This window comes from Aulonocara sp. 'chitande type north' Nkhata Bay, linkage group LG5 (assembly GCF_057382095.1).
Source record: "Aulonocara sp. 'chitande type north' Nkhata Bay isolate Kocher_YH1m ecotype deep benthic linkage group LG5, A_spYH_male_GT1.1, whole genome shotgun sequence".
NCBI lineage: Eukaryota > Metazoa > Chordata > Actinopteri > Cichliformes > Cichlidae > Aulonocara > Aulonocara sp. 'chitande type north' Nkhata Bay.
In genome coordinates, this window is record NC_141348.1 from 38842030 (window position 1) to 38863464 (window position 21435).

Here is a 21435-nt window from a genome sequence, read left to right on the forward strand (position 1 = left end):
ACTATGTGTTAAGAGACACCTCTGCATTGAATTACATCTGTTATTAATCTCTGTCTCTCTTCCACAGCATGTCTTTATCCAGTTTTCCTTCTCTCACCCCAACCAATCCTGTTAAAAGGGAGTTTTTCCTTCCCACTGTTGCTTGCTCATAGGAGGTCATATGATTGTTGGGTTTTTCTCTGTATCTGTTATTGTGCGATCTACTGTACAATATAAAGCGCCTTGAGGCGACTGTTGTTGTGATTTGGCGCTATATAAATAAAATTGAATTGAAAAAATTAAATTGAATTTCTCCTCCTCCCAACATGGCGAGTTGAGTTCATGCCAAATAACTGAACTTTGATCTCGTCTGACCACAATACTTTCCCCCCAGTCCTCATCTGAATCATTGAGATGTTCAGTGGCAAACTTTAAACGGGCCTGCATATGTGCTTTCTTCAGCACGGGGACGTTGCAGGCACTGCAGGATTTCAGTCCTTCACTTCTTAGTGTTTTACCAACTGTTTTCTTGGTGACTATCGTCCCACCTACCTTGAAATCATTGACAAGTTCCTTCTGAGTATTTCTGGGCTGGTTCCTCAACATTCTCATTATCACTGAAACTCCACGAGGTGAGATCTTGTGTGGAGCTCCAGAACAATGGAGACTGGCAGTTATTTTATGGTTCTTCCATTTGCCACCTTCTCACCTTGCTGCTTGGCGATGGTCTTGTAGCCCATTCCAGCCTTGTGTAGGTCAAGGTCAAATTTATTTATATAGCACATTTCAAACAGCCGATGCTGCACAAAGTGCTTAACAATATAAAAATGGTATTAAAAAGCAACAATGTAATACAATAATAACAGTAAAAAACAATAATAGGACAGTAAAAGAATTAAAACAATAACTAAACTAATTCAAATAAGACCAAAATGCTTGGGTCATAGTGTGTTAAAAGCCAGGGCATAGAAATGTGTCTTTAGTGATGATTTAAATTGCTCAAGTGTTTGTGCAGATCTAATATTTAAGGGGAGACTATTCCAAAGTCTGGGACCTGCCACAGAGAAGGATCTATCACCACGGGATTTGAGGTTAGTCCGTGGGATGGACAGCATTAGTTTTGAGCTAGACCTCGTGGTTTTTCCTGGAGCATAGGCAGAGAGGAGCTCAGACAGGTAAGGAGGGGCCCGAGCATTAAGTGACTTAAAAACAAAAAGTAGAAGTTTAAATTGGATCCTGTAGGAGACAGGAAGCCAGTGTAAAGAAGCTAAAACTGGGGTTATATGCTCTCTTCGTTTGGTACCAGTTAGCAGGCGAGCAGCTGCATTTTGAACCATCTGAAGACGATGGATGGTGGCCTGATCTAGACCATAATACAATGAATTGCAGTAGTCTAATCTGCAAGTAAGAAAAGGGTGAATAACACGCTCAAAGACGTTAGCCGGAAGGTATGGCTTTACCTTGGCTAGCTGTCTTAACTGAAAAAAACAGGACTGAACTACTGCACTCACCTGCTTATTCAATTTAAAAGAACCATCAATGTAGACGCCGAGGTTTTTTACATGTGTTTTACAATATGAGGAAAGGGCGCCCAGAGTGCTGTCGACACATCCTTGGACCACTGACATCCTTGGAAAGCTCTTTGGTCTTCATGGTGCAGAGTTTGGAATCTGGATAGATTGATTGCTGCTATGGACAGCTATCTTTTATACAGGTAACGAGTTGAGAAGGCTCCTAATGTCAACTCATTACCTGTATTAAGAAATCTTGCTGATACTTGTTTCCTTCATGAATATGCGAAGGAATTTATACCTTTACTGAAATGTGGGGTTTTTTTTTGTTAATGTTCTGTCTCTCACTGTTCAAATAAACCTACCATTGAAATTATAGACTGATCATTTCTTTGTTATTTGGCAAACTCATAAAATTAGCAGGGGTTCAAATATTTTTGTCCCTGACTACAAAGTTAAGGTTTATAAAAACTGGACAAATTGATGGTAATAAAATACTCTGAGAAACCTCTGGTTTCAACAGCTGATATCCAGAACCTGTGAATGTTAAATATGGTCTTTCTTGCTTTGTGATACTCTGTCAGACTTTTACTGCATCCTGAGTTAATGTTTGCCGGGTTTTTCCTGTCTAATTTTCCATATAGGGAAACGCATGATTGGGTTGCAATTAGATGATTGACTTGTGTGATCGAGAAAATGTAAAAATTTTTTACCTTCAACATTTTATTGGTTGCTTTTAGTGCCATCTGCTATACAGTACTACCTCTGCAACAATCATTCTTACACACACACATATGTGAAAATGGCAATAAAAAGTAATATGCCATGCCAATAAGCTATTTTTCTCACTGCTGAAGTAATCATGGCATGTAATGTAAATACCTAAATAACTTAAATAACTGAAAATTAAGTACCGTAGATGTAATATGTTGAGCTGATCTCTGAATAGGTCCACCCAGAGTAGCTACTTACTCCACAGCCACTACAAAACAGGCTACTACTGCAGTCCTGTGGTAATGAAAAGATGCGGCCCCTAGGTGACAGCACAGGCGCAAGTACCGCGCTGAGATTTTATACTCGGCGTAAAGAAAACAGCATACAAAGGGTGTACAAAGCCTGCTTCTCGTTACACCACAAATGATCAAATTATGGTGGCTAAAACTTTAGAATAACAGAACTGTTTCCATCCAGAGATTTTCCTGGTAGTCTGCTGTTTTCTTTCTTTCACGTTTGGATCACTTAGTGCGGCATTTTATCAAACAAAGCATTCAACACTGATTAGGAAACAAGCATTTTAATTTAGTTGATAGTTATAATAAAGACTTGCGAATGAAAAAAAAATATATTTATTATTTAGGCCTCTTTAGTGGTCATGGGGGACTATAATAAAACGAAATTGGTGTTTTGTTGTGGTTTTTTGGAAAGATATAATAAATACCAACTACACGGAACAATTTATTGTTTGCTTATATTGGTTTGAATTATTTCACCAACACATAACGTCAGATTTGCTAAATTGTAGATTTTTTCCCCCTCCACCCTTAATTTTTGTTTTACTCAAGAACGTAACAACAAAATTTATATATTAGAAGATCTTTATTTTTTAACAGTAGCACACGGTTTTAAATTAAGGTCTTATTGTTGGAATTAAATTAATCTGGGGGAAAATGTGTCATTCCACCATTTTTTAAAAATCGATTAAACAGGTGTCAGACCACAGGTAGACGTCTTCCCCCCCCTCCCCAGATCAAGATATATCAGCTGCATTCTTAACCACACAGCAAAGACACTTTGATCTGTTCAATAGTTTAAGCTGAAATCTTCTGGAGATCAGATAACAGGGACTATACACCTTAAAAAGCTTCAGTGGCTTTTGAAAGCAGATTCTTGTGGTCACCCCGAGGCGCTGTGGCTTTAGGGCTGGGCTGGAATTGCCTTATCTTGAATTTTCCATACTTCTTTTTTTCCACGTATTCATTAATTTTATCCTCCGTAACTTTATTTTTATTTATTTTTTTTACACTCAAAACTAGAATACAATGATAAGTTTAACTGTAGTACTGTCTCGGTTATAAGTCTAATTCTGTGCATCATGTTTGTTTTCCTCAGTGTTTTTTTTTTTTTTTTTAGTCTTTCGTACCAGCTTTCCTCATATTAATAAATTAATGTACACGTTGTTTTACACAAACCGTATATGCAAATTTCCATAAACGGTTTGGCAATAAATTTTGATTTGTCCACTCAGGTGCAGTTCATTAGAGTGCGCATGCGTCCTGCGTTGCAGTCAGGTGAAGTCGGCAATGTAAAACTCATGGTTTCACTCATTCGCTGCAGCTCAGCGGGATTACTGCGACTGGAGCCTTGCAGATGTCTGTACTGGAGAGGATAGACTGGAGGGTGAGTTGGCTGCCTCCTGTATTTTCCTCTTACAGATGATCTAATTTGACCAAGCCTGTATCGTGTTTATCGCTTTTGTTTTATTACTTCCCACCATAACAAGGAGTTAAATTGGGCTGGTGCTGTTCGGGCCCGACACACTCCTCACAGAGCTCGGTAGACGATCAGCCTCACTTCATCTTAATATAGGTTAGCTTAGAGTCCGTTTTTACAGCCACACTCTTAAAAATTTGAACAATGAATTCATGCACTTCCACCTCTGTCATTAAATTTAACAAGCCTGACTAATTACAGCTGTAGGGTATAAAATGGCAACTTTCAAATATCACAAGCTTCACAGGGTTTCCCGTAAAAGTCACCTTGCAGATCAGCTCCCTGTTTTGTCAAAAACCACCTTGAAGATCAGGTCCCTGTCAGAAGGCGCAGGCATTGGGAGATTGTTGCGTGCGAGAGGCCACGGAGTGAGCAATAAGGGTGAAAAACTAATGCAAATTGGTTGACATCCTGCTTGAACAGGACGGAGGCCTGTGGATTATCTTTTAACCTTCGCTGATTTAACTAGTAGCTTCCAGTTAAAAATAACCTGAATATAGAAGGAATTTAAATTGCACCATGTTTGAGTGAACTACGGCATCAATAATATCCAAGCATATGAAAAGGCTAATGTAAAATGTAAACTTATAATTCTAATGCACTTATTAAAAGACTAAACTTATTCGTTTAATATCTACATCAGTGGAAGACTAACAGAAAAGTAAACTTACGGAGGGTCTTTCTTACACTGATCACTTTAAAAACAGTCTTGTTCAGAGTAGAATAAAAACGTAACCCTAGTTTAGGCTATATTAAGTCAAATTATAGCAATCATAGATCTACTCATAAATATATTTATTGTCTAATTTAATACGTTTGCATTGTGCAAACGTGCGCTCTCGTTAACCTTAAGACTGAGTCCCTCCTTATATAGCCTAAACCTTTACAGCAGCCATTTGGACACGACGTGGTAAGTAACTACAGGTGTTACTAATTACAAAATCTTCATTAATGTCATTAGTAGCGGCTGTGGCTGTACACTGCTTCACGTCAAAATGGTTGCTGCGGAAAAGGGCAGTTACAAATTCGTTTTTATCCCCAGTTTAAAGTCGCACGGCGCTATGCGCTTTTTGAATAACCTGTGATTAATGCCAATAATAACAAGGTTTAACTCATCAGAAACTTTGAGTATTTTCGCTTGAGGCTACTGGATCACAAACCAGTGGAGCTGCTGATGGTTAAAACTGAAATAAAGGATGAAATGATTTTTCAGTAAAATTGCTGATAGGGTACTTTTTCCACCTCTTCAATAGTTTCTGCAAACAGTTTAAGTTATAAATTTTAAATTGAATTTTTTTTGGGCGGGGGATTACAAGAGTAGATTTTCCGCCCAGTAAAGTTTATATATATCTATCTTTCTTTCTTTCTTTCTTTCTTCAGTTACGAACACATATTGGAGCAACTTCAATATTACTGTGATCTCCATTAGGGTTGTTCACTTAGTAGTTTACTCACTTAGTTAGTAGACCTATCAATACAATGCAAATTTTGGGTGTTAAAATCAGTTCATAAACCAGCTTTGAACTATATTTCTTAAGTCTGGGATCAAAGCAAACAGGCAGATCACTAGGCAGAGCTCAGTCATTGGCTTCTGTGACACTTCGAATGTGTCCGGGCACGGATCCATTTTGTCTTCACACCTGACATCAGCTGAGTCGGCTGTCATTAAAATGACAGGCTGAGCATCAGGATTTTTCAAAACCTTACCGGTCGGCCAAGCGTGACTAACTTTCTTAGGTCCGTCCTGTGCCTGTTTCAACACAGAACAACATTTTAAATAGGGCATTTAAAATAAATAAATAAATTGTGCTTGGCATGACAACAAGGCAAAGAGGACAAAAAGGGGCGGACTATCACAGCTGGGTGGAGAGAAGCCACGGGATTTCCGCACGTTAAGTTCACAAATTAAAATCTGACACGTACTGGTTTACGTATCAATTGATAATGCAAAACAAAGTGATAAAATACTAGAGCAGCCTCGGGGTGGCATAATACGATTTGAAGAACTGATAACAGGTGTTATTTTTATATCATGTATTTCCCCCCTCAAAGTCTGTTCTACTTGTCTTTTGATTAAAACCAGAGTTCAAAGAGCCCTCCTTCCGAGATACTATAAAGCTCAACAAAAATTTAAATGAAGTTAAGAAAGGGCTGCTTGCCGAAATCCTTTGAGCTTTAGAGCTTTTTGAGAGAATAATGCGGTTAAGCCCTCGGGCTTATTGCGGTTTGAAACGTACCACTGATGTGAAACATCAAAATGTCACGGGCCTGTTGGAATACCTGTTACTGAATTAAGCATACAAACTGTAAGTACGCCTTGTCGTGGGAAAAAGGTGATCTTTAAGATTATAAAATTATCCAGTCGGTCAAAGCATAACCACAAGGTTTTAGGAATAAAAGGGAAACACACAGTAGCTTGGCTCAGTTTCCTATCACTGCATTTATGCGTAGTATGTATGCAGGCCAATAATAATTGACCTACATACTACTGCCACTACCACTAATAATAATGATAATAATGATGATAATAATAATAATAATAATAATAATAATAATAATAATAATAATAATAATAATAGGGTTTTACTTTTAGTGGTGGTGGTTTTAAGAACACGAATGTTAACTTTTGTTTTTTTGTTTTTACCTCAAATTAAGACGTTCTCCTGAAGGCTATTAAAATTAGCAGCTCAAACCGAGCAAAGTGATTGGTCTCTAGAGGCAATACACTGTGTAAAGCCTGCGTATACTACAGTACAAGGTCTCGTCAAGAAGCTCTCATTAACGTACAGTAGTAACTGCAACGTTTTCACAGGTTCTGTCTCGTAGTCGTAATATTTTACATGAGCACATTGTCCTGCAGTTCAGTAAAGTGCAATTTTGTAAATATATAAAACTCAAGAAATCATTTCTTTGATGACTGGCTAACAGATCTCTGCCCAATGAATCGCTTTAAAGCCCAAGAATATAATCATTAAACAGAACACAGTGCCCTGTAAAATTAAAGGTTCAACTACCCATGGGCCCGAGGAGATAAAAGAAGTAAAAATGTTAATGAGAAGCAGCATTTGCTGCAAGACACGAGGAATAGGTAAAAAAAAAAAAAAAAGAGAGAGAGAGAGAGGAAAATGGATATAGACTGCACTGGGGATGTTTAATCCTTTTAATATTTGACGCCGTGCAAAGACGCGCTACAGACGGACCGAATTTTGATTGGACAATCACCCCGCCAATCAGGATTTTTTATTTTTATTTTTTTTTTTCCAATTCACTGACATCATCGGACAGGGTGACGCCCACTGTAAGTAGCTGTGCAGATATAGTGAAATGCTCATGTTTGCACTGAACAGCACTGTTTTGTCCATAAGAGGGAGTCAAGTTTCTTATGAACCGGTTTCGCCCACTTTCACAACAGAAGTACTGAGCGCCTTGGCAGGAAAGGGGGGAATATTGCCTGACAACGATTATTTTTCTCTCATAGTGGCTGTGGAAACTCATATCTGTAGTTGGATACTCAGTCGGTAGGTCAGTTCGCCCTTCAGCCTTCGCCTACAACTTTGCCTCCTGCTGCAGCTGAAGAATAAGCGGGTTCATGACCACCAGGAAGCTGTTAATTTCTTCATACCTGGATTAACTCGCGGGCTTCTTTCCCCCCTCCCCCATTTTTTTTTTCTTTTACACTTTTTTTTTTTTTAAATTTGCAAGAAAGAGACTTTTTCCTCAGCCAAAATGTTGTGGAAATTAGCCGACAACGTAAAATACGAGGATGACTGTGAGGTGAGTTTCGTAAGAGATGGCCTCCACTAAGTGAGATCAGTGGCACCGAATTTAACGGCAAGAAGTGGGTGCTGACTTTTAATCCTTTGGGTTGAAATAATCACGGTAAAATTTCGGAAGGTGACTCATTAGAAGCAGCATGATGTGCTGCACCAAGGGAGAAAAGTTAGAGTAAAGTTTGGCGAAACAGTGAAAACAGGATGTCGTTGTCAGAGTTAAAGCCGGCTATGATTCCTTATAAAATTAAAGTGGGGTCGTGTTCTTATTATTGTTACTCTATATACAAAATAAAATATGATAATAATAATAATCTGAGACGCTGATTGCTGCTGAGAATATTTGCATATTCTTGCAATAGCCACTAAGTACTAAGAAAAATTCCAAATTAACGGTCTCCGTTATTGTTTTATCCCGTCTAAATCCCATTTTTCAGTAGACATCGTGCCAGCGAATAATCTGACATTTTATCTCCTTGGGTGACAACCTGCCATGTTGTTGGCATCTTTCTCAGCCGCTTTGTCTCCTCCATTCCTTAGGAAAGGCACGATAGTAACAGCAATGGGAACCCACGGCTGCCTCACCTGCCGGCGGTCAGTCAACACCTCTACAGCCCGTCTACTTCCCTCTCACACTCGGCCAGTTCAGACTTCCAGCCCCCTTACTTTCCTCCTCCCTACCAGCCTATCTCGTACCCGCAGTCTAGTGACCCCTACTCTCACCTCGGGGACCCTTTCAACATCAACTCCATACACCAGTCGCCATCGTCGAACCAACAGCAGCCGTGGCCTGGGCGGCAAGGCCAGGAGGGGCTCGGCGCACACGGGAGGAGCGGACTCGCGAGTCAGATCCTAGGCTTGGAGGGAGGCTCGTCAGGGGTTAGGAGGGAAGGGTTCCGCCGACCGGAGCTGCTGTCTCCACACGCTCACAGTCTAGAGTCGTCGGTTATTGGCGATAATATGGGGATGCATGACATGGGACACGGGCTGGATGATGTTCAAGTAAGTGGATTAGATTTATATAATCACTTGACATTATACTTTTGAGGCAGAGGCGCGCAAAGACTGAGGCTTTGTGCTTAAATGGTTGTGTGAATGCAGTCGAAGTAGTGAATATACTGAAAAGTCGTAAATGGATGCATTATAGTGTGTTTTATTGCACTCGCCTGCCATATGGAGATTTAAAATCTCCTAAATGTTAATATAACCAAAGGTCACATATATTCAAAATGCTTCCAAGTTAAAGGTGCGGTAGTAGAAAATATTTCTATTATAAAATGGAACATATTACATTATATGCTTTGCATGAAAGAGACAGACTATGATTACTAATATCAAGAAAATACCCACCTTAGGAAAAAATAGTCTAGCTCAAGCATCTTATCAAAACAGAGCAATGCATGTGTTTACTTACTGCTGCTTCTTTTCTTTGTTATCAGCAAGTAGACGACCACAGTATAATTATGGCAGATCAGACGGTCATCAAAAAAGGTGAGTTGTGACATTTTATTTATTTTGACTTTTTAACTGTTAGAGCAATTAAAAAAGAAAACTGAAGAGGAATGCTTTTGTACAGCAAAATATGTGGTAATTACTAAAAAATGCTGGACCTTCATTTGTTGAACTCTATATACTTGGAAATGACATACTTCTATAGTGGCATGTCAGGGCACTCAGTGAGAGAGTAAGGAAAGGAGGCGTCTTCTGTTTGTACTTACACTGCATACAATGATAATCCATGCGATGCACTTATTTAAGCCCGATGTGATCCTTAGCCTATTCTGTTGAAGGTGCTTGAATGGATGCCCAGTGGGAAAGAACTGATCCCTTTCATATTCATCAGGCTACAGCTGACATGACATGGAAATTGAGCAATCTCACAAACTGTGTTGACTATGAGTTCCAAAGCTTTGGATCATCTTTAGGCGTGTTAAGCTCGCAATTGCAGCTCTTTTCAGTTCATGTTAGCAGGAAATTATGAGTTGGTCTTGAAGCTGTGTTTGGCTCTGCAGAACCAGCTTTTGGGTGGGTGTGGCATTAGGCTTGCATGTGAAGGACAGTTTAGTAATTTGTTGAGACTTGAACTGTTTTGAGGGAGAAACTTATTCCTGCTGTTTTGTCATCAGGGCTCTATTAAACAGACTTAAAGTGAAAGATGAACCCAAGGAACATCATGTTATTATGAACAGTATGTGGACAGTGGACAAGTAGAAAATATAATTTGCGTAAGTAGAGTTAAGTTTCATTTTAAAATGTAAACGTCACGCCTTAGTTTCTTGTTCATATGTATGTTAAACATCAAAGTAAAATTGATGTTTTTGATTTGCTGACAATGTCATATTTTGCAGTACAGTCCCAAAGTTTTATTCTTTGAAAGCATGCTAGTAATTATAGGGTTGCTTTGTAATATTGCAATATTACAGTACATAACAAGCAGCACGACATTTGCAGAGTGCAATAAACCAAACAGTCTGCATTTGTTACGTAAATCAGTGATTGCTTATTATACTGTTCCCAGGCTCAAGGGCACGCTATGGGCAATCTAGGGTTTCCACTTGTAAACAATGGCATGTCATTCCCAGTGATTTGCCGGAGAGGAGATTTAAAGCACTGATGTGACTCTGTCATTTCTGTCTCAGTATTAGGACTTCGAGGTGGCAGGAACCTTGATCGCTTACAGAGGACTTATTATCAGGGGGGAATTTTCGCGGGTGAGGATGAAGATAGCTGTTTTGTTTCGTAGTGTGCTGTACTGTTTTGTTTGTCTGTCAGTGCTTTTGTTGTGGGATGACATTTAAAAAAAATCACAATGTCTAGCTCGATCAAAGACTGTGAGACCAATCAATTCACGGTTCCGAGGTTGTGGCTTAGATGAGTGACGGTCTGTATGTGCGTACCTGTTTGTGGATAGTGTTTGACGTGAGGGCATCATAGCTGTTTAACCATCAGGCATCCGATCTTTCCAAAACCACACATTTCAAAAGGCTTTAGATGTTTTTTTCTTGTATATTTTGGCACAGCAGAGACTGGCTTTCCTCATTGGAGGAGAGCAGCATACGCATACTTCTGCTCGCTTTTCCGCACAAGACACAGAAAGATCAGAGCTTATGCACATAAACAGGAAACGTACAGATTGGTTTGTCTGATTTATTTTTATTTTTTATGGATCGTAAGTCTGGAATAAAGATTGACAGTAATTAACAAATCTGACTGCCCAACCACAATCTGTTTTTATGTTCTTTTGCACTACTTTAGTATTTAGCTTACAAACATTATTTTCCTCACTCTCCAGGGCCTGTCACTCTGCCTAAAGGAAACGCACTGGGTCTTCCCTTCCAGAAAGAGTCCCTGCTGGGCATGGTGTCAAATCCCACAGAGGTGTTTTGCTCCGTACCAGGCCGTCTTTCCTTGCTGAGCTCTACATCCAAGTACAAGGTTACTGTGGCTGAAGTCCAGAGACGTTTGTCACCCCCAGAATGCCTCAACGCATCGCTCCTGGGAGGCGTTCTACGCAGGTCAGGGCTCGGTCTCATTCCACGTCACAGCTAGACAGTATTCTTTTTCCTTGTGGTTCGTAAAAATCTTTAACATGACATGTGAATACATTTCTATTGATTCACAAAAAATAGGATTAACTAATCCAAAATGATTTCAGTTGTTCAAAATTTCTGGTTTCTGCAAACTGTTAAGACTTTTATTATCTCAAAAATAAACCATCATTAAGCTGTGGAAGGCGTGGAGCAAGTGATCTGTAGGCTAAAGCTTAGTAGCCCATGGGAAAGGCTCTTTTTAAAAGCACAGCTTGACTCTGTTGCTCCGGCTCATCATTTTTCCTCTTTTCTTTATTTTTTGCAAGGTTTGTGACATTCTTTGTGTTGTGTGCAATTTTGGGTTCAGTGCTTCCATTGGGGATAGGTTGCGTCAACATTGTTAGTACCTACCTATAGTGTTTGTGTTCCTGTGTACGTGATTGCAAATGTTAAACTGTGCCAGAGCAGTTGACCTTATGGCACACATGGTAGTGCAGCAGTCTGTTGAGGGACTTCGAGGTTACAGTACATGGTTAACACTCCTGACTGGAGCATTTTGTACTTGGAGTGCATGTTTACCACTTCCCATGTGCCTGTATTAATGCTGACATGCACCCACAGACCCACATATACAATCTTTTTTTTTTTTTTTTTTTTTTCTTCTTTCTTAAAAGTAGGTCACACAGCAATAGGACTATCGTTAGTAGTGGGACAAGAGGGAGAAGGGGTGGGGGCACTCAAACACACATGTCTCTCCAAAGATGCGCCCCTTCTCACCGACCACTGAGGGGGAGAGCTTGTCTGCCAGTCATGCAGAAAACTGAATTGGCTATGGCAAGTGGAGAGTTCAAGAGCTTCTGAAAATGCATTTATGAGTTATACCTCTCTGCTGTGCTTTTGAGTGGAACATGAATTGTTTCAATATTTTATTTTAGGTCAAGAGAATCTTCTTGTAATTTATTTTCAGAAGTGTTTGAGACTATACACATGAATGTGTATTACACAGGTGTACAGTACATATCTTGTAACTCTTGGTATTTCTTTTAATTTATGGTCTCAAGGGGGATCAAATAAATAGTCATAAATGACACAATAACCTTTTAAAACTCCACTGATAATTTGATGAAAATGTCAAGACAATATGTGAATGACCTCAATTTCTTTTTCTCTTTATACAGAGCCAAGTCAAAAAATGGAGGCCGTTCTCTGAGAGAAAAGCTGGACAAAATTGGGCTTAACCTGCCTGCAGGAAGAAGGAAGGCAGCTAATGTCACTCTACTTACCTCGCTAGTAGAAGGTATGACACATTAGTCATTTGCCCACAGTAAATTCTCGCACTATAATTACGGTTTGCAGTGGCTGGAATGTCGCGTTAGTAGTATGAGAATGTGGGAACGTTAGTGTATTGGCATTGGTATGTGTGTGTGTTTCACTTCTTGTGGAAAGGGTAACTAAAGGCAATGTAACTGCAACCTTTTTTTTTTTTTTTTTTTTTTTTTTTTTTTTTTCCCCCCCCCTGTGTTTAATGTGCCAGACTGTCAGCTACACATTATTTGGTGAGTCATAGTGGTTTGGAAAATTTAGCCAAAATTAGGTTGACTGAACTCGTATAGTGTATAAAAGACTGAGATGACCATTTTCCATCTGAAATACTCAAAAGAAACAACAAACCTCAGCACTAATTCTGTTACTCCATTGAGCATGTTGTCTTGTATTACCTAGTGTGCAAAGTCACCTCTGAAACTCAGTTGTGTTAGGGAAAATTAATTGTTCCTGTTGATGGAAAGAATACTACCAGGTCATACAGCCCTGATTTTTATTGTGACTGTTTTCTGTTGCTGTATAGTTTGAATGACAACTGCAGTCATACCTCAGTCAGTGACATTTGATTCTATCATCCCAGTATCACTTTAATCACATTTACCTGCCGCTGGCTATAGAAAGATATTATTTTATTTTTTTCCCTCTTTCACTCCCCACATGCCGAATTTTTATAAATGGGGTGATGATTCTGTGCAGGAAGATGACTGGAGGCCTGTGTTATTTAGAGACCTTCAAAGCTGAATTAAGCCTTGTTATCTTGTGTTCGGCTTGCCAGGAGGGCCAGCTGACCTTAAAGCTTGTGCTTCTGAATAGCTGCCAGCATTTGAAGACTTGTACATGTCTATCAATAAGCGGTGTTGTTGGCATCTCGGGGCCCGTTTTGGTAGCATTTATTCACATAATCCCTTTATGAACATGCAAGTCGAGCCACCCTGAAGACAAAAATGTATCAATCTGCATAGCTCTTCTTACCTAGAGTTAGAAGAATGACTGCAGATGATTATTCTGCAGTTCAGCTGCTTCACTTCTTATGCCTTCATGCTTGTGTATATCTGTTTGAAAATGGGACTATTCATGTAATGCTCTTAAACTAGTAAATTGTTCTGCTCCTGGACAGCTTAACAATCTAGTATGTCAAAGGATATGTTGTTATAATATTTGTCTAAAGACTAATATTAATATGTATTAGTAATATATATTTATTCACAAGTATTAATTTGTGGTTAGCAATAAAGTTGCAACTTGAGTGTTTTCCTGGATCTACAGAAAACCTGTTTTTGTTTTTTTTCTTATATGTAATATTATCTTTTTCTTTTTTGTCTTAGGTGAAGCTGTTCATTTAGCAAGAGACTTTGGTTATGTGTGTGAGACCGAATTCCCTGCAAAGGCAATTGCTGAATACCTGGGTAGGCCACATGTGGAGCGGAATGAGGCTAACTCGCGCAAGAACATGCTCCTTGCTGCCAAGTAAGTGTATTTTCAATCATTGTTTTAATTTACATGCATTTAAACACCTAGCAAAGTGGGATGTAGCAAGACAACCTTTTTCAAAAGCTGGTTTTAAAGTATTTGATCAATAGAAAGCTGTATTTTCGAAATTATCTGAAGTATTATCCATTTTCCAATTAGGTCACAAATCTGTACATATTTCACATCCTTAGTTATTCTGCTTCTCTACCTACAGGCAAATCTGCAAAGAGTTTACTGATCTGCTCACTCAGGACCGCTCACCTTTGGGCAACGCTAGGCCTGCTCCCATTCTGGAACCTGGAATCCAAGGCTGCCTGACTCACTTCAGTCTCATCACTCATGGCTTTGGCTCTCCAGCCATCTGTGCTGCCATGACCTCGCTTCAGAACTACCTGAATGAAGCGCTCAAACAAGTGGACAAGATGTACCTGAGCTCTGGTAGCGACACCCAGGGATCCTCAGACAGTGGAAGTAAATCTACTGACAAAATGGACAAGCACAGGAAATGAGAGCTTAAAGGAGAATCCCTATGAACCTGAGATTCCCAGAGTCACTTAATCTTGCTGCCCCGACTTCCCTTTTGGACCTTTTTAAAAATCAATATTTGGTATTGTCTTTTTGAGAGCTGCATTTGTGTGTGAATGTGTGTGCTCACACTGTAAATTTATAGTTTGACAGGTTGGGGATTTTTAACAGCCTGTCACAGCAGGCTACAAATCAGTTACTGTTGGCATGCGTGTTGAATGCTCTGGATTTGTCCTAATGGGAGCCCGCACTGTGAAAGAGTAAAGCCCTTTTCAGACATGGCATGTGTGGCTTCTTCTGTCTGCTAAAGCAACAGGATTGTCATTTAGTGATAGTTCACTTCTATATTAATGTTTGTCTTGCCTTCATTCACACAAACCTGTAAGAGGAGAGCAGCATGGCATATGTTATTTTTCACACGTGCAAAAGATTTGTTTTTGGCAACAAGTCCTGCCATTATGAACTGGTAAGGTTTGTGCATTCAGTTCTCTCTAAATTTGCCACGGACAGCAGGGTCTGTGTGATGCATGAAAGTCGGGGAGAAAAGGAAAAAAGTATACATTTATGTTCATATTGCTGTTTAGCACAGTTGCTATTTGTCATAAGCTAGTGAAACTACAGCCATGACTTTTCCAGAGAGGTTACCAGGGTGTACATTCATACACCAAAGTAATGCGATAAAATACTGTTAAATTCCTAGCAAGGAGTACATGCCTAAAAAGGGGATTAATACATGCCGCATCATGCTAGCCACTATGCAGTTACATACAGTTGCTAGTGGCCTACTGCTATAACCACAGGGCCTGCATTTTGTTGAAGAAGATGAGGGGGAAACAAAATGCATTCTGCGACTATTTTTTCCACCTCCCTTGTCTTTCTCTCTTTTTTTTTCCCTCCCTCATCTTCCCTAGAGGACATCATTTCAAGATGACTTTCTGTGGCTGTGAATTCCTCTCAGTTTTCTCCTTCCTGCTCAGTCTGGGGGCAAATCCACTTATTTCCTGTGTCTCAATTGACTTGCAAAGGACAGTTATGTGTGATGGAAAATCTTAGTTTTCTTTATTTTTGTGCTTTAGTTGTACCATTAATTCAGAATGGATCCAGTGTTATTGTGTTTTTGTTCATGGGAGTTGATTTGAAGCTAGATGAGAAAAGACAGTTGGTTTTCTCATCTCAGCCTGTGCTCTTTCAGAAACCAAAAACTTTAAAGTGCCCCCATTATGCCAATTTAGAGGCTCATTATTTTATTTTTGTAGTTGTATACTGCTACAGCACATCTCTTCACCCTCTGAAACACTCAGTATTAGTGGCTGCATTAGGTTTTAGTTGACTGGGTTTTTTTTTTTTTTTTTTTTTTTTTTGAGGGCATGCCAAACTAGCTGCTAGGTGTGCATTATGGCACCATGTTACATAGTGATGTAAATGACAAAAAGAAAAGTCTGGACTTCAAATTATGCATTTCAAGCAGTTTAGCAGCACTGGTTTTTGCAGGAGAGAATAACTCACTTTGATGTGGACTTTGCAAACCCTTTTTCTCATGTGCAAAAATGATTTAACAGACTACATGATAGATAAAATCCCAGAATGCATAGCAGGGGCACTTTGAATTTGCTATGACAGAAGCCTCCTCAGTGTTTGTGGATTACAGGCGTTGCCATGGATCCATTGTTACTCAGTCTTACAACACATACAGTACATAGTCGTGAGAATTTTTGTTTGTTTGCTTTTACTTATTAATTTTTTGTGAACAAGTTATTAAAACAACATCCAAATTGACACTAACCTACCAACAAGCCCACTTCTGCCAGGTTGTGTGTTGGTTGTGAGAATGCGTGCGTAAATGTAAATATTTCTTTTAAAAAATGTTTTTAGAAATTAAATTCCAAGCATAGAATTTTATCCAGTGTCTTGTCCTGGATGTAAATATTTTCTAATTTATGTTGTAATTTAATGGGCTTGTGTAAATAATGGTATCAGTTTGGTGCATAGCTTAACTTTTTATGACGATGTGTTAAACTTTTGTAAATCAGTTAGGTTTTTTTTTTTTTTTTTTTGTTTTTTTTTTTTTTTTGTTTTTTTTATAAACTAGACTTTAGAAAGTGGGGATGATATACATTTTTGAAAATGTTTAAAAAAAAAAATGCTGTTTTAAAGTTTCAGGAAAAAAATAAATGACAGCCTCAAGCCTGATTTAGTGAGTCAGTAATGTTGCCTAGGCCACACACTTACTTTTTTTTTTTTTCTTAATGGATAGCACTTTTGTTCTGTAGCCTCTTTTTCAGCAATATCACACAGATGATGGTTAAGTCATGTGTTGAAAAACTTTCCTATTAATAAACGGCAAAGAAAATCCCCTACTAAACTAATGAGAACAGTAGCCATCATTATGTGCTCTCACTTAGCTTCACAAATAAGCTGTGTTGCTCAGTAAAAGCACAGACCTCAAAAGTACATCATGTGATGAACAAAGAAGTGCAGCTTAGAGAGGACAAATGGGTTGTTTATGTTAAACTTGGACAACTATTGAATCGACTGTACTAACCGTTCAGCATTCAACGTCTATCCTCTGCAGCTTGCCAATATTTCCTTTACATATGTTTGGAGCAGGTGTGCCATTAAGCCTACTTGCAAGTTTCTTGGGGAATAATGAGATGCAAATTTGTGGCTGCAGCAAAGAATTTAGTTAAGAGAAAAGGAAGTTAGGCAGAACTGTCTACTTGTTTCATCATCACTTGTCTGTTCAGGCCTTGCTTTTCAGAGGTTCATCTGTTTGTGTTTCACGTAGGTATGAGGGGCCGTACAAACAAATTCATTCTTTCACTCTCACATACATATATTCTTCTTTCACATACATATACTTTCACTCTCACATAGTTTTATTTTAATTTTTATATTTGGATATTTTTATTCTCATGTTTACACATATTTAAAACACACATTGCAATATTGTGCTCTTATAAGTTCTTCAGCAAGCTATCTATGGCGTTATTTTTGTGCCACTATTTTGAGTGCACGTAAAAAGAAGTTTGCAGGTGCAAGTGTTGCAGCTTGAAAGAATGAATTTTGGCTTGTACGGCCCCTCATACGTAGGAGTAACACTTATATGAATCAACATCGAACATATAGCTGAATTGAAAGGTATAACAACGGCACTGAAATGCACAAACATATATGACATCAGTGTTTCTCTTTATGTTTTATATTAGCTTTTGGGGTCAGTGGGTGAAACGAACATTTCCCAAAAACCAAGCCACAGGTTATAAAGGAAGCAGCAGCAGCAGCAACTACCTTGCAGTTAAACAAGTATCAGCCTTTCCCCTCAGAACCTGTTTAACCAGACCTGTCAACGCAGTGGCTCGCTGCCCCCACAGCGGTTGACTTTAACTGCCTTCAGTTACTCGTGTTAGCTTGTGTGCTTGGCCCTGAAAGGGTAGATAATAGGTGGAGGAGGTATGGGTGAAATTTAGCAGAGAGAAAGAGGAAGACTTTTTTTTTTTTTTTCTTCTTCTTGTGCCTTTGATGACAGGCTGAAAATGGTTGAGGAAGCACTGAGGATTTGATTGGAGGTTGACCTTGTTTCTTTATGCCGTCTCTTTGTCACATCACAAAGTTTGTTTTGGCAGATGTCAGCTGTTAAGTACACACGTCCCATTTGTTTTGTTTGTTTTTTTTGTTTTTTTTGGGGGGGTTTCCCCCCCCCAAATCTTTTATTGTCAGTAGAATCAATTCGAACTGAGCACATTCACAAAGTTGGAGCTGGTCAAATGATCAGCAGAGTTGTTAAACTGACCTGATTTTACATATACAATGATCATATTTTCCGTTTGACATCAGGTGAACGGCTTTGTTTAATTCCTTGTACGTGTTTTTCCAAAACACAGGCAACATCGCAACTGGTCAAACGTTTTCTTCTCAACTGTGAGACCGTGTGAGTAATTCTCTTACGACACGCCTAATGTAGCTGGGAAAAGGAGGCGAGCATAGACTTGTTGCACTTACCTGTTACCTTCACTTCTTTTTCTCTTATGAAAGAAGAGGAACTCATGTACTTTTTTTCTTTCAAAAAATAGATATTAGAGATTATATCTGACATGTTAATATAATCTTCAGACCTCATTAGGATGCCCGAGGCTACTTGTCAACTCCAGATTCACTGAACTGTAGCTGTATTCTATTCCAGCTCTGACTGAATGACCTTTCCATGTAGGTCAAACCAAGTCACAGGATGAAACTGTAAGAGCGGAAAAAAGGCCAAAAAGGAGACAACTTGATGTGATATTTCCCTTTTTTTTAAAACCTTGTTTGACAATCTTTTTGTTGGTTTTTATTACTTATTAGCCTAACAAGTTGACTGTATGCTCTTACTGTTACAATTTTTTATAGATTTCTGCCCAACTTGTTTCGAGGACACTTAGAACTTTACAATTACCCTTTTAGTTAACCGCTTCCCTTCCCTGTCTTTGAAATCTGTTGTACATTAAGGCTCATTTGCAGTCAGACTAATCGCTTGCTTGCAGCTCCCAACCACTGAAACCACTTTATGAGTTAAAACATAGCCTTAACGTTCCATGTCATAAGTGACAAGTCACACAGATGAGAGTAGTAGTGTAAATCAGAAATCTGAATTAAAACACGCCTGGCCCTGTAAACACACAACCCAGATGATCATTTTAATATAAAAAAAGTGTCTCTCATTTGGACAAAAATAGGAACCATCCGGTCTTTACATGATTAATAGTGCCATTTTGGTGCCACTGAGGAATAAGAGTAAGGAATGAGGAGCTATATGGAGAGCGAGTTGACTAAAAGTATTAGAGATGATGCATTCTGATAAAAGTTGATGCAACATGGTCTGCATCAGTGCTGGGAAAAGCACAAGAACATACCAGGATAAAATATAAATCATACTGAAGTAAGTGTACTGAATCTGATCTTAACAGCAGAGGAATTACACCTTTAATGAGTTGATGTTGTACTTTAAGGCTAGCCTCAAGTTCTGTGACATTGTTCCGTTCACTGTCGACTCCTCGTGGGGAGTAAGTTATTTTGTGTTGGAGTCAAACTATTTTTTTTATATACTGGTTATAGAAAAAAAAATCCCAGAAATACCCATATTAATATGACTAATAGAAACTGACCTTACATATCAGTTTCTCTAGAAAGAAAAAGGCTTCTTATGTTTAGTCCAGACTGAAGATGAATTCTATTTTGTTACTGTATTATTCATTATGACACATGTGGCAACTTACCCAAACAAAATTCAGCTTTTTTCAATTTAAAATGTTTTGCAAAGATGTGGAATAATGTGTGTATATGCATGTAGTTTTAGTTACTGCAGGGCTCAGTAGAATTCCCCTACAGAAGGCAGTTCTTTGTTTCCAGTCTGATAATGTTCTCACTCCTGCAATTTTACTTGTAAATGAAAACAACTGAAAAAATATATTTTGGGAAGAAAGAAAACAGATGGGGTGGGGGCGGGGATGGGGCATATAATGGATAATATATGTGTGTTAGAAAAATGCAGAAAATCAAGAAAAGACCAAAGAAAAACAGAGGCAAATGTGGCCTCTTAAAGTCATCTAGGACAGCAGTTAGTATTTACTGTACATGATGCGATGGACTGGCCGTTTTAAATTGAAGAGGAAAGTGTAATTAACTGTTGGTCAATGTAAATATATTTAAAACATAATAGTCGTAAAGCAAATGTGTCTTTGCTTTACTTTCCCGGTATGGCTGAGGAATGTTTGTGTCTACTCCCAGAGTGACTCACTGGCATTAAAGAACACCTGAGTTACAGTAAGTCTGTCAGTATTTGGCTGCTGCGACGCAGTGAACAGTTGTCAAAGACCATGGCTAATTTGTGTATTGACAATAGTCACTGCCTTTTATATGTTCACTGTGTATCTGTTATTATAGCAGCTGTTTTGTTATCCCTAATTCCATAATTATTCCCAAGGCAACCTCTACCTTTTATTTATGAGAAACCTTTTAAAGATGCCAAAGAGGTTCATCTTTCCGTGACAAACCACTTTGGCTAGTAATTGCTGCAAAGGATGTTTATTGCAGTGCGTGGTTGACGGCATTTGAAAACAGCAATAATAATTCTGAGTTGACTCTAAGTATTGAACCAAATAAAGCTGAAAATGAGACATAATGGTTTCTTTATATAATAAGTAGAATCATATATCAAGCTATCCACACTGATCTCAGTTGAGAGGTTTTACATTTGTGAGTGATTGTTTTTGTGCGAAGGTTGGGGGTAGGGTGAAGTTATATTTGGTGGAAAGAAGTTCAATAATGAGAGCATTAAGCAACTATGGTAGGGGGTGAGCTGGGTGTGCGTGCATGCATGCTGTGTGTATGCTGGGGGTAGGAGTGCTGGGGTTTGGGGGGTTGCTGCCTAATCCCTGAGGAAAATGTGGAAGAAATTAATCTAAATTACAAGGATGAAGCTAGTCTGGAGTCTGGGACTGGAAGAGCTACAGAGGAAAGGCGGGTGAGAGGGAGGGAAGAGGGGGACCAACTCTTTCTTTTTTGTTTTTTTGGTTGATGTTTTCTTGTTATTTTTTTTTTTCCTTTTTTCCCCCTCATCCTGTGGGAATGAGGTGGTCTGTCTTCCTTCCTCTTTGGCTTGCCACGCAGATGCCCCTCCTTCGCTTGCTCATGAATGGGCCTCTTTCCAATTAGTTAGCATTGTAGCCACTGCCAGTGTGGACAAGATTGTAGAGACCCCTCAGTCCCTGTTCTCATCCTGGTGTTCTCTTCTCACAGACAACAGATGTTTTGGTTTCTCGGGGAATACGTGATTCTTTGCTGGCTTCTCCTAGTGTCAACAGC

The 21435-nt window shown here is 39.0% G+C and overlaps 1 protein-coding gene across 4 annotated transcripts; it reads left to right on the forward strand.

Annotated features, from left to right (window-relative positions):
• The first annotated feature begins 3725 nt into the window (after positions 1–3725).
• Positions 3726–16788, forward strand: tfap2c (transcription factor AP-2 gamma (activating enhancer binding protein 2 gamma)). Of its 4 annotated transcripts, none has more exons than XM_086293464.1 (8): positions 3726–3887; positions 8291–8752; positions 9190–9241; positions 10390–10461; positions 11043–11265; positions 12459–12577; positions 13929–14070; positions 14288–16788. In XM_086293464.1, exons 1-8 carry the CDS (start codon positions 3858–3860, stop codon positions 14580–14582), a joined length of 1395 nt encoding a protein of 464 aa, XP_086149590.1. In that variant the 5' UTR covers positions 3726–3857; the 3' UTR covers positions 14583–16788. The 4 variants fall into 4 exon arrangements, with proteins under 4 accessions (XP_086149590.1, XP_086149592.1, XP_086149589.1 ...); XM_086293463.1 differs by lacking the exon at positions 3726–3887 and adding an exon at positions 7323–7754; XM_086293466.1 differs by lacking the exon at positions 10390–10461 and having other exon boundaries at positions 3748–3887.
• Positions 16789–21435: the final 4647 nt, after the last annotated feature.